This window comes from Schistocerca cancellata, chromosome 1 (assembly GCF_023864275.1).
Source record: "Schistocerca cancellata isolate TAMUIC-IGC-003103 chromosome 1, iqSchCanc2.1, whole genome shotgun sequence".
In the NCBI taxonomy this organism is placed as follows: domain Eukaryota; kingdom Metazoa; phylum Arthropoda; class Insecta; order Orthoptera; family Acrididae; genus Schistocerca; species Schistocerca cancellata.
The window spans coordinates 868,095,919-868,110,097 of record NC_064626.1 but is presented as its reverse complement, the minus strand read 5'-3'; the positions used below and the strand labels follow the sequence as shown (position 1 = coordinate 868,110,097).

At 38.8% G+C, this 14,179-nt stretch overlaps 1 protein-coding gene across 1 annotated transcript; it reads left to right on the top strand.

The window, feature by feature from the left end:
• The first annotated feature begins 12,978 nt into the window (after positions 1 to 12,978).
• On the top strand, positions 12,979 to 13,791 carry LOC126109146 (craniofacial development protein 2-like). The gene has a single exon (XM_049914395.1). The coding sequence runs from the start codon at positions 12,979 to 12,981 to the stop codon at positions 13,789 to 13,791; it is 813 nt and encodes a 270-aa protein (XP_049770352.1).
• Positions 13,792 to 14,179: the final 388 nt, after the last annotated feature.

The window sequence follows — 14,179 nt, the reverse complement described above, 5'->3', positions numbered from 1 at the left end:
TGCTTGATACAGGCAAGTCTTCAGTTCCAGGTTGCTTACTGATTAGGTTCCTTTCAGATTACGCTGATACAATAGCTCCCTACTTAGCAATCATATATAACCGCTCGCTCACCGATAGATCTGTACTTACAGATTGGAAAATTGCGCAGGTCGCACCAGTGTTTAAGAAGGGTAGTAGGAGTAATCCATCGAACTACAGACCTATATCATTGACGTCGGTTTGCAGTAGCGTTTTGGAGCATATATTGTATTCAAACATTATGAATCACTTCGAAGGGAATGATCTATTGATACGTAATCAGCATGGTTTCAGAAAACATCGTTCTTGTGCAACGCAGCTAGCTATTTATTCGCACGAAGTAATGGCCACTATCGACAGGGGATCTCAAGTTGATTCCGTATTTCTAGATTTCCAGAAAGCTTTTGACACCATTCCTCACAAGCGACTTCTAATCAAGCTGCGGGCCTATGGGGTTTCGTCTCAGTTGTGCGACTGGATTCGTGATTTCCTGTCAGGAAGGTTGCAGTTCGTAGTAATAGACGGCAAATCATCGAGTAAAATTGAAGTGATATTAGGTGTTCTCCAGGGAAGCATCCTGGGACCTCTGCTGTTCCTGATCTATATAAATGACCTGGGCGACAATCTGAGCAGTTCTCTTAGGTTTTTCGCAGATGATGCTGTAATTTACCATCTAGTAAGATCATCCGAAGACCAGTATCAGTTGCAAAGCGATTTAGAAAAGATTGCTGTATGGTGTGGCAGGTGGCAGATGACGCTAAATAACGAAAAGTGTGAGGTGATCCACATGAGTTCCAAAAGAAATCCATTGGAATTCGATAAATAGTACAATTCTCAAGGCTGTCAATTCAACTAAGTACCTGGGTGTTAAAATTATGAACAACTTCAGTTGGAAAGACCACATAGATAATATTGTGGGGAAGGTGAGCCAAAGGTTGCATTTCATTGGCAGGGCACTTAGAAGACGCAACAAGTCCACTAAAGAGATAGCTTACACTACACTCGTTCATCCTCTGTTAGAATATTGCTGCACGGTGCGGGATCCTTACCAGGTGGGATTGACGGAGAACATTGAAAGGGTGCAAAAAAGGGCAGCTCATTTTGTATTATCACGTAATAGGGGAGAGAGTGTGGCAGATATGATATGTGAATTGGAATGGAAGTCATTAAAGCTAAAACGTTTTTCGTCGCGGCGAGATCTATTTACGAAATTTCAGTCACCAACTTTCTCTTCCGAATGCGAAAATATTTTGTTGAGCCCAACCTACATAGGTAGGAATGATCATCAAAATAAAATAAGAGAAATCAGAGAGCGAACAGAAAGGTTTAGGCGTTCGTTTTTCCCACGCGCTGTTCGGGAGTGGAATGGTAGAGAGATAGTATGATTGTGGTTCGATGAACCCTCTGCCAAGCACTTAAATGTGAATTGCAGAGTAATCATGTAGATGTAGATGTACAGATTCTGCATTCCCTGGAGTGGAGCTTGCTATAATGCCCACTGGCTTCCCCACTGCACCCCCCCCCCCCCCCACCCAATGAAAATACTTTGAACAAATCCCACACAGTAATTCACTATTCACAGATCTGTGACAAAGCCCACATGTCTCACTCATGGTACAATTTTAACAGTCGCTGAAAAAATGAAATATCTACATTACTTGAGTTCAGTTACAACAGAAGAACTATTTCAAGAACTAACAATAATGGTCTCTAAATTCTCTCTCTATTAAGAAAGCAACAACTTTTACTAATACTACTAAACCACAATTAATACCAGTACCACCAAAACTTCACAAAATTCCTCAGCTAAAACCAAAAATTTGAGCATCCACTGGAACACTCAAAGAAGTTAAAACAGTGATTGAAAATTTTACTGACATATTTCACTAGAAACAATAAGAAATGTCAGCTGCAAACTACTGCACCAAATTTACTAAATGACTTCAACACACAGACAACTTTGAAAAACACAGTAAGTGAACATTTCCAAAAGTTTATTAAACCATTATTTCACCACAAACAGCAAAAGATACTATTGAAAACTACTAAATTTAATAATTGTATAACAGTGCACAAACAACTTTGTGAGATGTGAACTTAAGAACAGCTACAGCTGCAACTGCACACTGCAAAATGTTAACACTCTGCTAATATTTTGGTGATCGATTGATTTGTATCTATTTACAAACGTGCCTATTACTTTCTGCTTCATTAAATCATTTTCTGACCTCCTTCCTAACTTCCCACAAAGTTCTCTGTATAATAACTACCATTTATTTCAGTTATAACACCTCAAACATTTATTTTTATTTCCTTATTTTCAAACATTTTTAATTGTTCTCTCAGTCACTCCTTTTCTTACCCACCATAAAACCATGAATCCCAGTTCATTCTACTTCTGCTAGTTCTGAAAACTCTACTTTTTCCCAGCAAAATTCCAATCACACATCCTCTTTCTTGTCTGACACAGCGTATCCCACCTAATGGGCATACCATTAAAACTGTCTTCCTGGGCTGTCACTCATCCTATGGCAAGAACCTTCACCTTCTCCAATTCCATCAGTCCCTAAAACTCAAAAATTTGCTCCTGCATCTGGAAAATATTTCTTCAAAACTGCAAGAATAATGGAGAAACATAATTTGAATGTGATCTTCCTCCCACAGGCAAAAGAGTAGCTCTTTTTGGGATCTATGAAAAATAATATGCTTTTATGAAATTCCTTGTGAGTGTGATAAAAGGCACATGGACAAAAAATTCACAGTGTACAGGAATGTTGCATTGAACACCAGTGATATCCATCTTCTACAGCCCAATAACTCTGCAGTGGCTGAACGATGTATTTCCACCGACCGTTCCATGTATTATGGCCAAGTTAAGTTACTGGTCACAGTTTCATCCTACTGGGATTCAATAGTCAAGGAAGCTGTGGAAATACAATTATGGGACAACCTGCTCAACAGAGACGAGGGTATCCAGATCAACAAATCATTGCAATCATTGATTTCATGTCTGTGTTCTCCAAGCAAATATTGTTACAGGTCTTCATTGCCTGACATTCCAACATATACCATCTGTAACAATCAACCACATAGTTTGTAAGCACTGTAGATTTTCTGACTCTGTACTTCCTTTGTTTTACTGTTAGATGCACTAAATTTTATCTATGACTGACCTTCTTGTTCCAACAACATTATCTCTGATGCAGATACATTTACTAAACAGTATCACGTAAAGTGACTTAAAAATCATGCAAGTGACTCACTTTGAGAATGGCTGTAAGGCTGACAGCTGAAATATCAGAACAAGAATGAATAATATCTCAGATGCACATGCAAAAAACGATGGAATATTTGATTTACCAGGAAAACTTAAAGAAACATAGAATTATTTCATTTGTTTTCTTTGTTGAACTGAAGATGTATTTCAGTCCTAACTTGTATTAAAACTTAGGTTACTTCTGTCCTCCCTACTCTAAAGACGGTGTTGCTGCAACACCTGTAACCACTCATATTTTATTACTCACGGCCACTTTGACCTCCAATAACCCATGTACTATTCAAGTTACATACCTGCAATTTATACCAATTTAGGTTTTCACTAATAGCTTTCTAAAGACATGTCAATTGACAAAATCAAATGAACTGTTTAGATTTTGGAAATTCGTTGCTGGGTGTTACTTGTATAATTTATCATCAGATACTAAATTTTACACTAATAAAGATATTGAAAATTTGATTACGCCATCAGAATTGTTGTGCAAATAATGTTAATGTACATGTGTCTTTCTTTGGGGTATCATGATTTATCTGGCTACTATTAATTTCTACACGAGCTGTGAAATGTCAGCCATTAAGGCTTCACAAAGTCCGCCATCTTTGGCACTCCCTGAAAGTCTCCTTCATCGACACAGCGTCACCATGGAATTCCCAGCCATGCAGCCGCTGGACCCCATTTGTCACCACATGTCTGCCGACAAGCCACAGCCTGCCAAAAGGCCCCAGCGCGGCCACACCAATTCCGAACTTAGAATATTTCCAGGGTGCCACAACTCACCCGTTATCTCACACACCTCCACTTATTAACATTCTTGCTTACCAGAATGTTCAGAAGCAGCACTCTTCAGTTCATACAAGTACATATAAAACAAATTTCAAAGAACAGAATTTAATGATTAAAACACCAGGCCAATTGTGTTTACAAATTTTTTGTAGTTGTGTGGGAGCAGCATCACTTTCAAAATAAACTTAAACTAACACAAATTATGAATGAAACAGCATATTAAATAAATGCAAGCATTCCAGTTATGCATAAACAATTTTTTGGACAAGAAATAAAATTTTTAAATGCAATTTTACTTATGTGCGATTTTGTAAGCACTTTTTGTGCCACCCACTAAGTGCTAAGGCTCTTTCACACTCTAATTTTTTCTGTTGCACTACATACGCTCACACGAATTTTAGCACTAAGTATTGATCAACTCACATCTTTCTTTTTACCAAGTGCCCTGCAGAAATAGTATCTGCCTCTGAATTCTGAGCCCCACCATTTATCGTGACAAATCTGTCTACAACAAAAACCAAAAGTATAAAACCCTCAACAAACCATTTCCCAAAACCAACTAGGATCCTCACTAAAGATTCCCTCTAGCGAAAAATGATACTTTAGGAACAAAGTCACAAGGAAAATGTTTGAATCTTAATTGACCTTAATAAATCTTTCCTACCTCCCCACGCATCAAAAAATGCGTGCACATACAATTACAATACCCTTCAAATTTACCACTAAATTCTTTGCCACACTCTTATGCAAAGCATAAATCAAAACATACTTTACTTAAATCCATGAGATCACTGACCTCCATGCACCCTCAAGTGCCTAAACTTACCCCTGTTGCACATGTACAGTGCCACAATAAACTAACAAATTACCAATGAATCCCCAAGTAAAACACATAAAATTATCCCTCCAAAATTACTACCACTAATTACAAATTAGAACAGCCCTTTCTCTATATACCCTTAGCAATTTTAAACTTCTCTTGTTTCCACATATGCGGCAGCAACGACCATAACGTTCTACCATATCAATGCCAATCAGTCTCCCTAGAATCACACTCCGCATCCATATACCAATTTGTATGAACTTCATTACACAAACTGTCCCCATCCACACTATTTACTTCAGCCCTTTCTATATTTTCTGTTAGTTCTTCCACACATTTCACCAATTCACTACCAACAGAGTGCACAACTTTACTGTTTTTCTCCTCTAAAATATCAACACTTGCAGCTTCAACAAAATTACACATCAATCCGCTGTTAAACATATTATCTTCCTGAAATAATAGACTGATGCCTAAGCCGTCATCACCACAAATATTCATCTCAACAACCTTATCTGCTGATACTCCATTTAAATCATTGCAGAAATTCACCTCAGAAACCTTACTTTCCTCCATCGATAAATTAACTTTACATGAATCACACACAACTTTATCCTCCATCGCTACATTACACAAATTGCTGCTACCTTGTCATACAATTTTGGGACTTCCAGCCTTGCTACATTTCGCTGTGATCAGACAAAAATCAGCACACACTGCCGTTTCTACACCCTTTTCATCCAGATTAACTCCCAATCTTACTTTACATACATTCTCACATTCATACTCTGACAAACATTTTAGATCCACATATTCATTAATAAGTTTTGTTTCACCTTCATTCATGACTATAAACACATAAATTTCTTCCTCTGAAGTATCAATACCAGTAGCTTTTGCATCATTACATAAATTACCATTACTCTGTTCCTTTAAACAGAAATCATCTACCTCTGCTGATACATTTTTAAATTTAACTGCTGGCAAGACCAATGCTAAGCCTCCCTTAGTAATATCGACACTTTCTGGCAAAGCACAATCACCCTCACTTGCAGCTGGCAAGACCAAAGCTATGCCACATTCACAAACATCAATGCTTTTCGCTGACTCACAAACACTTGCTACTACAACAGCTTCCTTACTGCAATTGCTACTGTTTGCTAATACCTCTTCAGAACTCTCCACACAATTTGCTTTCACAAAATTCATCTCCTCTTTAACTTCTTTTTGAGCCACTGAATCTTGCCATTTGTCACCATTCACACACTTACTCATTACACATTCATAACTTACATCATTCCCTGCAGATTTATTCCCATTATTTTTACTTAAATCTCTCATAGATCTATGCTTCCGCCATTTGCACCTGCATTTATTGAAAGAGCCACCTATATAGCCTTCCTCTTTAACATACTCCATATTACATATTTGTTGCCTTTCTTCAAACCCATCAACATTTCTACCATTACCGTTATCTCCAGTCCTTTTCATCTCCTGTTCAGATTGCCATCCCTGGACCTGAGATGTGGTGAATATCAGTTTCCCGACTATTGTTACGCGATTGCACTTCGCAAATTTCCCTCATCAAATCTACGTCCCTTACTTGGCTCTTGTTCACGGAAGTTATAATTCCCGTTCGTTCTCTGACCATTCTGCTCATTCCAGCTACTATCTCCCTGAGAATTCCTTTGATTTCTCTCACGATTATTACTTTGTTGATGATTATTTGGATTCCCATATTGATAACTACCACCTGGTTTACTCTGAGGTTTGAACATCAAAGCCCTCTCAAATTTTTCCACAAATACATTCATGGAATCACATGGACCATGGACAATATCCCACTGCAAATTTTCAGGTAATCTCCTTCTTAACACGGTGATTTCCATTAAAACCCCAATGGATGTTTCACATGCTTAAGCTTTCCAAGTTCGCGCTTGCAAAAATCTCCCATTGTCCCATTACCATACCTGTAACTTGACTTGTTTAAAAATTCATTTTGGATCTGTGTCTCCTTTGCCTTGCTCCAAAATTTATTCAAAAAACACTTTTCAAACTCTTTGTATGATTAGCACGAACTACATTTAAAATTTGCCCAAGAATGTGGGTCTTACTCTGCGTTTAACATATTTTATTTTTTGCTTCGTCCGACATGCCGTGACCAATAGCGTCCCTACACATAGCCAAGAAATTTACTTGGTGATATCTTCTGTCATCTGCGTAACATTTCATGGATCTGATATTTGCCCAAGGGATATTTGTAACCTGTGTGGCCTGTTCGGAGGCCAACGAATTTAAATCACTTTTTATCTGTTGCATTTGTTTTTTAAATTCATTTTCACTAGTAATATTAGACTCTATTTTATCTTTAATTTTGCCCACTTCTTTCTCAATGTCACTAATAGCTAAATTTATATCGCTTTTATGAGCATCTTATGCTTTTATACAGTCACTTAACTTGCCCCAAGTTCCATCTGTATCTTATCCAATTTTTCCCCAAGATCTTTTTCCACTGATTCGATTTTAGATTTTACTATTACAACTTCATCTGTAATTTTCCCCATATCCACTCAGACACATTTTAATTTATCATCAATTGCTTTTTCAAGGTTACCCATAAATTTTTCAACTTCCTCTTTTGCAGTGGAACCTATTTCAGTTCGCATTGTAGCCATAACTGTTCAAATTGTACTGGTATTATTTGCCATTCCCTGACTAATTTGCACTAGCTGAGACATCATATCTCCCCCACATTCATTCCCCTTGCCTGAATTCCTATTAGTTACACTTTCACACTTTGATTCCGGACTAACCTGCTCACTTCTGTTTTCATAATTACACGTACTAGGTGACTGTGTCATATTCATGAGATCTATAAATGGAGCTTGAACTTCAGAGTTAAACACTGTCTCACTATTTGTGCAGGCACTTATCTGATCTGAGATTGTTCCCTCTGTCATGGTGATGCCGTCAGTTGTAGTGGAAGTCGACATTGAAGACTGCCCTAGAGCACCTCGGCTACCGTTAGACACCACATGGCCGCCAACAAGCCGCGGCCCACTGAAAGGCCCCAGTGCAGCCTTGCCATCTCCGAACTTACAATATTTCCAGGGCACCACAACTCGCCCATTACCTCACAACCCTGTCTACATCTGCCTGAGGCTTGTCAATTTCTAACTGAAGCAACAGGTCAAACCTGTTTTTCACATTCACCACAAGCTGTCAGATGATGTTTTAAGCCATTTCTTTCTGTTAACTGTTGCCACCTTTCACCTTTCTTTACCCTTCTCCCCCTTTAACATGGCCTGATGTTTCCTAGCCATGTCTAACTTAGCCTGAAGGGCAATAATTTTCCTCTCATATTGTATCTTCTTACAGCTACTACATATCCTCCAAAACTGCTGAAGAGTCACATTAACTGCCTCAAATCCCATGCCACTACGTTCACTCCAATGGAAAGAAACCACAGCATCTATCAAACCAAACCCCAGAACTAATTAATTCTATGGCAAGTCAGGCAGTTTTCAGTAATGACAAAATAATTCTTTAGTAAGAGTAAATCAATTAGATTACAAATTAACAACATAATATGTTTACAAAAACTAAGCCCATACACAGTTGTATTTAAACAAACCATTAATGCAAAGTTTCTGAACCAAACAACTTAAAATTTATGCAACTTTCCAGAAATATAAACTAAACATTGAAGGGATAAGCTCCACTTAATTTGCTGGAAAGAAGAAAGGAGAATTAAATGAGGGGTGTGACAGTCTGGTTTCACAAGCTTTCTAGTCTATGTGGTGAGATATTCAAAATATTGTTTACATGTTTTACATCACTGTCTTAAAGTGATACACTGCAGTTGTTTATTCTGTGTTCTGTTTCATATAACATTAGATGTCATCTATTTGGAAGTAGGTCTGTGCAGAGGATATGTACATGAACATGAATGGGTGGTTACTTATTAGGCACGACAACAGAGAATAAAGATATCACATGATCTAATTGATAGTTGGCACTCTTGAATAATGGTGTGTTCTGAGCATAGTTTAAAACAGAAAGCTTGACAGAAATACATCTACATCTATAGTGTTCAGTGGCAGGCAGGAGTGACTAGTTGCTTCCTGGTCTCAATATCATTGTGTAACAGTTGTAGGTATTGCACTATCTGGCTGGGACTGACTGGATGTAGTGCAATAGTCCCATTTCATATGTTTATTGTGGTGTATAAATCATATTCACATTCTAGTCCATTAAAATTGTAGCTGATTTCGTTAAACAGTTGCTTATGGTGGCTAGTATAGCTAGTTGCTGGTTAACATGGGTGGTACAGCTGCTCATTCTTCCCAGATTACTGTGTTTAATTCTTCCCAGAGTGAAGTGTAGGCTGTTATGATCTTCTTATATCCTCCTTCAACTGTCTCAGTCATTGACCTAAAGTAGTTAGTAACTGTATCAGTTACTGTGATGAACAGTATCCATCTTGTAACCACTAAGTTAAAATTACCTCGGTCTTTTTCTCTTCCAGTTGTATTCTGGGGAGAACAGCAGACCTTGTAATCTATTAACTTTCCAAATATACCAGTGGTTGGATGCCTCTAAGCTGTGACTAACACCTAGCCATAATATATCATCTGTTCAAAGGAACTTTGAGCTACTTAAGCCATTGTTTCTCAGAACCAAGAGCTGGCTGAAACTTGAAGCAGAAACCACTGAAAAATGTAGTGGGACATGGAACATGTGTTTAAAAGATGGATTAGATGCCTTAGGAAGGGGTTTTTCATTGCAGTTGACAAAAATATCGTCTACCAAAGTCCAAATTGAGTCTGATTGTGATGTTACCTGGATGTATGTAACAAGTCTAGGTGAACTCAAGTTAATTACCACTTGTTTTTATTGGCCACCTGATTCTGCTGTGACAGTTTTAGAATCATTCAAGGAAAGCCTACACAAAGTAGTGTGGAGATACCCAGATCATGTAACATTTGTTGAAGGTGGCTTTAACCTACTGTAAATGTCGTGTGACTAGGGCTTCCCGTCGGGTAGACTGTTCGCTGGGTGTGTATAGACTGGGACATCTGTGGGTTCACTGCAGGTGGTATGGACAGGCATTCTTGTAAAGTACTTTCAAACACATTTTCTGAAAACTGTCTTGAGCAGCTACTTTGACAGACCCTATGCAATGGAAATATTTTACACCTTGTAGCTTCAAGCTTATTGACAGTGTCAACATAGAAATGAATTATTAATCATGATGTCATCATAGCAACAATGGTTATTACAATTAATAAATCCACCAAGAAGGCTGGGGGAGTATTTGTGCTTGAAAGAGCATATAAAACTGTTGTTAGCATCCTGATGATACAATGAACAAACACATTTAGTTCCAATATGATGGGTGTAGGGGTAGTGTATCTGATTTGTAATGAAAACATCCTTATTCCCGTGTTCAAACTCTACCACTGCTTAAATTTTGAATAAAAATCATCACAATGGTGGCCAGAATCTGCCTGTATAAGAAGTCACCCTCGTTCTGCCATGGCCCTGTCAAAGAGGGTGAAGGAGTGGACAGAGGTCTGGGATACTCTCTCGCCCTTGGGGTGGGAAGCTAACCTTAAAATGCATAAGAATCAGCTATCATCAACAGCACGAGAATGCAGAAGGCAATGAAAACCACTTCATTACAGACACATAATGTATATCTGCAGAACACGTGACCTGTAATTGAAAATGTCATGATGACGTCTCCTTTGGCAAAAGATTCCAGACTAGTTCCCCATTTGGATTTCCAGGAGGGGCTATCAATAGGAAGGTGACCGTGACAAAAAGATTGAATAATAAATGAACGGATAATGTTCTATGAGTCATGGTGTGGAATGCAAGAAGTTTGAACACGGTTGGTAAGCTAGAAAATCTGAAAAGGGAAATGCTAAGGCTCAATCTAGATATAGAACCTAGATATAGTGGGCACCAGCGAAATGGAATGGAAACAACACAAAGATGTTTTGTCAGACGAATATAGGGTAATATCAACAGCAGCAGAAAATGGCATAAGAGTAGGATTTGTTACGAATAGGAAAGTGGGACAGAGAGCAAGTTACTGTGAACAGTGAAATTACCGGGTTGTTCTCATCAGCATTGACAGGAAACCAACATTGACACAATAGTTCAGGTATACATTTTGACAGCGCAAGCAGAAGATGAAGAGGTAGAGAAGGTATATGAGGATATTGAACATGTAATTCATTATGTAAAGGGATATGAAAATCTAATAGTCATGGGGGATTGGAATGCAGTTGTAGAGGAAGGAACAAGAGGAAGGGTTATGGGGGAATGCAGGTTTGCCAGTAGGAATGAGAGGGGAGAAAGACAAAGTGAGTTCTGAAATAACTTTCAGATGGTAACAGCAGATACTCTGTTAAAGAATCACAGGAAGACAACATATACTTGGCAAAGGCCAGGTGCTACAGGAAGATTTCGTTAGATTACATCATGTTCAGGCAGAGATTCCGAAAGCAGATATTGGATTGTAAAGCATACCCAGGGAAAATACAGACTCAGATTTCATTTTGGTTATGACGGAGAGAAGGTTGAATTTTAAGAGACTAGTCAGGAAGAATCAATGCGCAAAGAAATGGGATGCAGAATGAAGAGATATGCTTGAAGTTCTTTGAGGCTATAGATACTACGACAGTGACTACCTCAGTAGACAGTTCAGCTGAAGAGGAATGGACATCCGTAAAAAGGACAATCATAAAAGCTGGAGAGAAAAACGTAGGTACAAGGAATATAACTGTGAAGAAATCATGCGTAACACAAGACATATTTCAGCTGATCGACAAAAGAAGTAAGTACATAAACATTCAGGGAAAATCAGGAATACAGAAATACAAGTAATTTAGGAATGAAATAGACAGGAAGTGCAGGGAAGCTAAGGTGAAATGGCTAACTCAGAAATGAAAAGAAATCAAAAAAGAAATGAGTGGTGGAAGGACTGACTCAGCATACAGAAAAATCAAAATAGCCTTCAGTGAAATTAAAAGCACTGGTGGTAACATTAAGAATGCAATGGGAATTCCACTGTTAAATGCACAGGAGAGATCAGACGGGTGGAAATAGTGCCTTGAGGGTCTTTATGAGAGGGAGGACTTACCTGACGATGTGTTAGAAGAAAAATCAGGAGTCAGTAGGAAAGAGAAGGGATCCAGTATCAAAATCAGAATTTGGAAGTGCTTTGGAAGACTTAAAATCAAATAAGGCACAAGGGATAGATAACATTCCATTGGAATTTCTAAAATCATTGGGGGAACGATTACTCACGTTAGTGTGTAGAATGTATGAAATGGCGATATACCATCACACTTTTGGAAAAACAATATCTATACATTTCTCACGTCTGTAAGAACCTACAAGTGTGAGAATTATTGTACAATCAGCTTAACAGTTTATGCATCCAAATTGCTGGCAGAAATAATATATAAAGAATGGAAAAGAAACTTAAGGATGATGACCAGTTTGGTTTTAGGAAAGGTAAAAGCACTAGAGAAGCAATTCTGAAGTTGCATTTGATAATGGAGGCAAGACTGAAGAAAAATAAAGACATGTTCAAAGGATTTCTCGATCTGCAGAAAGCATTTGACATTGTAAAATGGTGCAAGATGTTTGAAATTCTGAGAAAAGTAGGGGTAAGCTATAGGGAAAGATGAGTAATGTTTGTATATAAAAGGCATTGTCCCAACTGACTGACTCACTCTCTCACTGACTCCTCACCCAGCCCAAACCACTAAGAATATAAACTTGAAATCTGCAGAGGGTGTTGATCTTATATTATAGGCGTCGTTTAAGAGGTGATTTTTTGATATTCATGGTGTGGGTTCCTGTAGTCATGTCCTAGTTCATGAACCACGGGCAATGTATGAGTGGCCAAGTAAGTGGTCCCGACAGTCGGGATACCAGTTACTTTGGAATAAGGCTAGGCATCTCGGACATATTCTGAGTCGTGGCCACCTTTGTGCTCATACGGCAAAGACTACCAAATCCACCAGTTAGTCCCTCAGCCGTTAGGGGTAAAACCCAATGGGACTCGGGGCAAGTAAAGCTAGCAACCTGCTTCCATGGTACTTTAAATATGATGCTGGCAACAATCAGAGCAAAATGCCTCGGACCTTTGGAGGTGACGGAGTCCCACCTCTAACTGACAAACCAGGGACTCCTAAGATACGACTTGGCAAACAAATGGTAATGAGATGGGGAACTATTAATATCAATGGGGGCTACTCTGGGAAGAAGGTAGAGCTGGCAGAGGCTGCAAGTAAGATGGGGCTGGACGTTTTAGCTGTTAGTGACATTCGGGTAAGGGGTGAGAAAAAAGAGGAAGTGGGAGAATACAAGGTCTACCTGTCAGGAGTCAAAGCAGAAATAGCACAATGGGGTGTAGGGCTTTACATCAGGAAAGAAATGGAACCCAGCGTAGTTGCAATAAGGTATGTAAACGAACGACTGATGTGGATAGATTTGACAGTGTCTAGCAAAAAAATTAGGATTGTGTCAGTATATTCGCATTGTGAATGGACAGATCAAGATAAGATGGATAGTTTTTATGAGGCACTCAGTGATGTAGTTGTTAGAGTAAAGGACAAGGACAGTGTTCTGCTCATGGGTGATTTTAACGCCAGGATTGGAAATCGAACAGAAAGATATGAAAAGGTTATGGGTAAATTTGGAGAGGATATGGAGGCCAACAGGAACGGGAAACAACTCTTGGATTTCTGTGCCAGTAAGGGCTTAGTAATCACAAACTCCTTTTTTAAACATAAGAACATTCACCGGTATACTTGGGAAAGCAGGGGAGCCAGATCTGTCATTGACTATATAATAACAGATCAGTAATTCAGGAAGGCTGTGAGGGACGCACGTGTATTCAGGGGATTCTTTGATGACACTGATCATTATTTAATCTGCAGTGAAATTGGGATTGTGAGGCCGAAAGTGCAGGAGGTCAGGTCCATATGTAGGAGGATAAGCGTGGAGAAACTTCAGGATAAGGAAATCAGGCACAAGTACATAACAGCGATCTCAGAAAGGTACCAGTTAGTTGAATGTAGTCAATTACAGTCATTGGAAAAGGAATGGACAAGGTACAGGGACACAGTACTAGAAGTGACTAAAGAATGTCTTGGAACAGTAGTGTGTAAAAGTAGGATGAAGCAAACAGCTTGGTGGAATGACACAGTCAAGGCAGCCTGTAAAAGGAAAAAGAAGGCGTATCAAAAATGGC

Bases quoted from the DNA above. Each gene is read 5' to 3' on its own strand.
- LOC126109146 (XM_049914395.1), top strand. From the start codon at position 12,979: ATGGGACTCGGGGCAAGTAAAGCTAGCAACCTGCTTCCATGGTACTTT.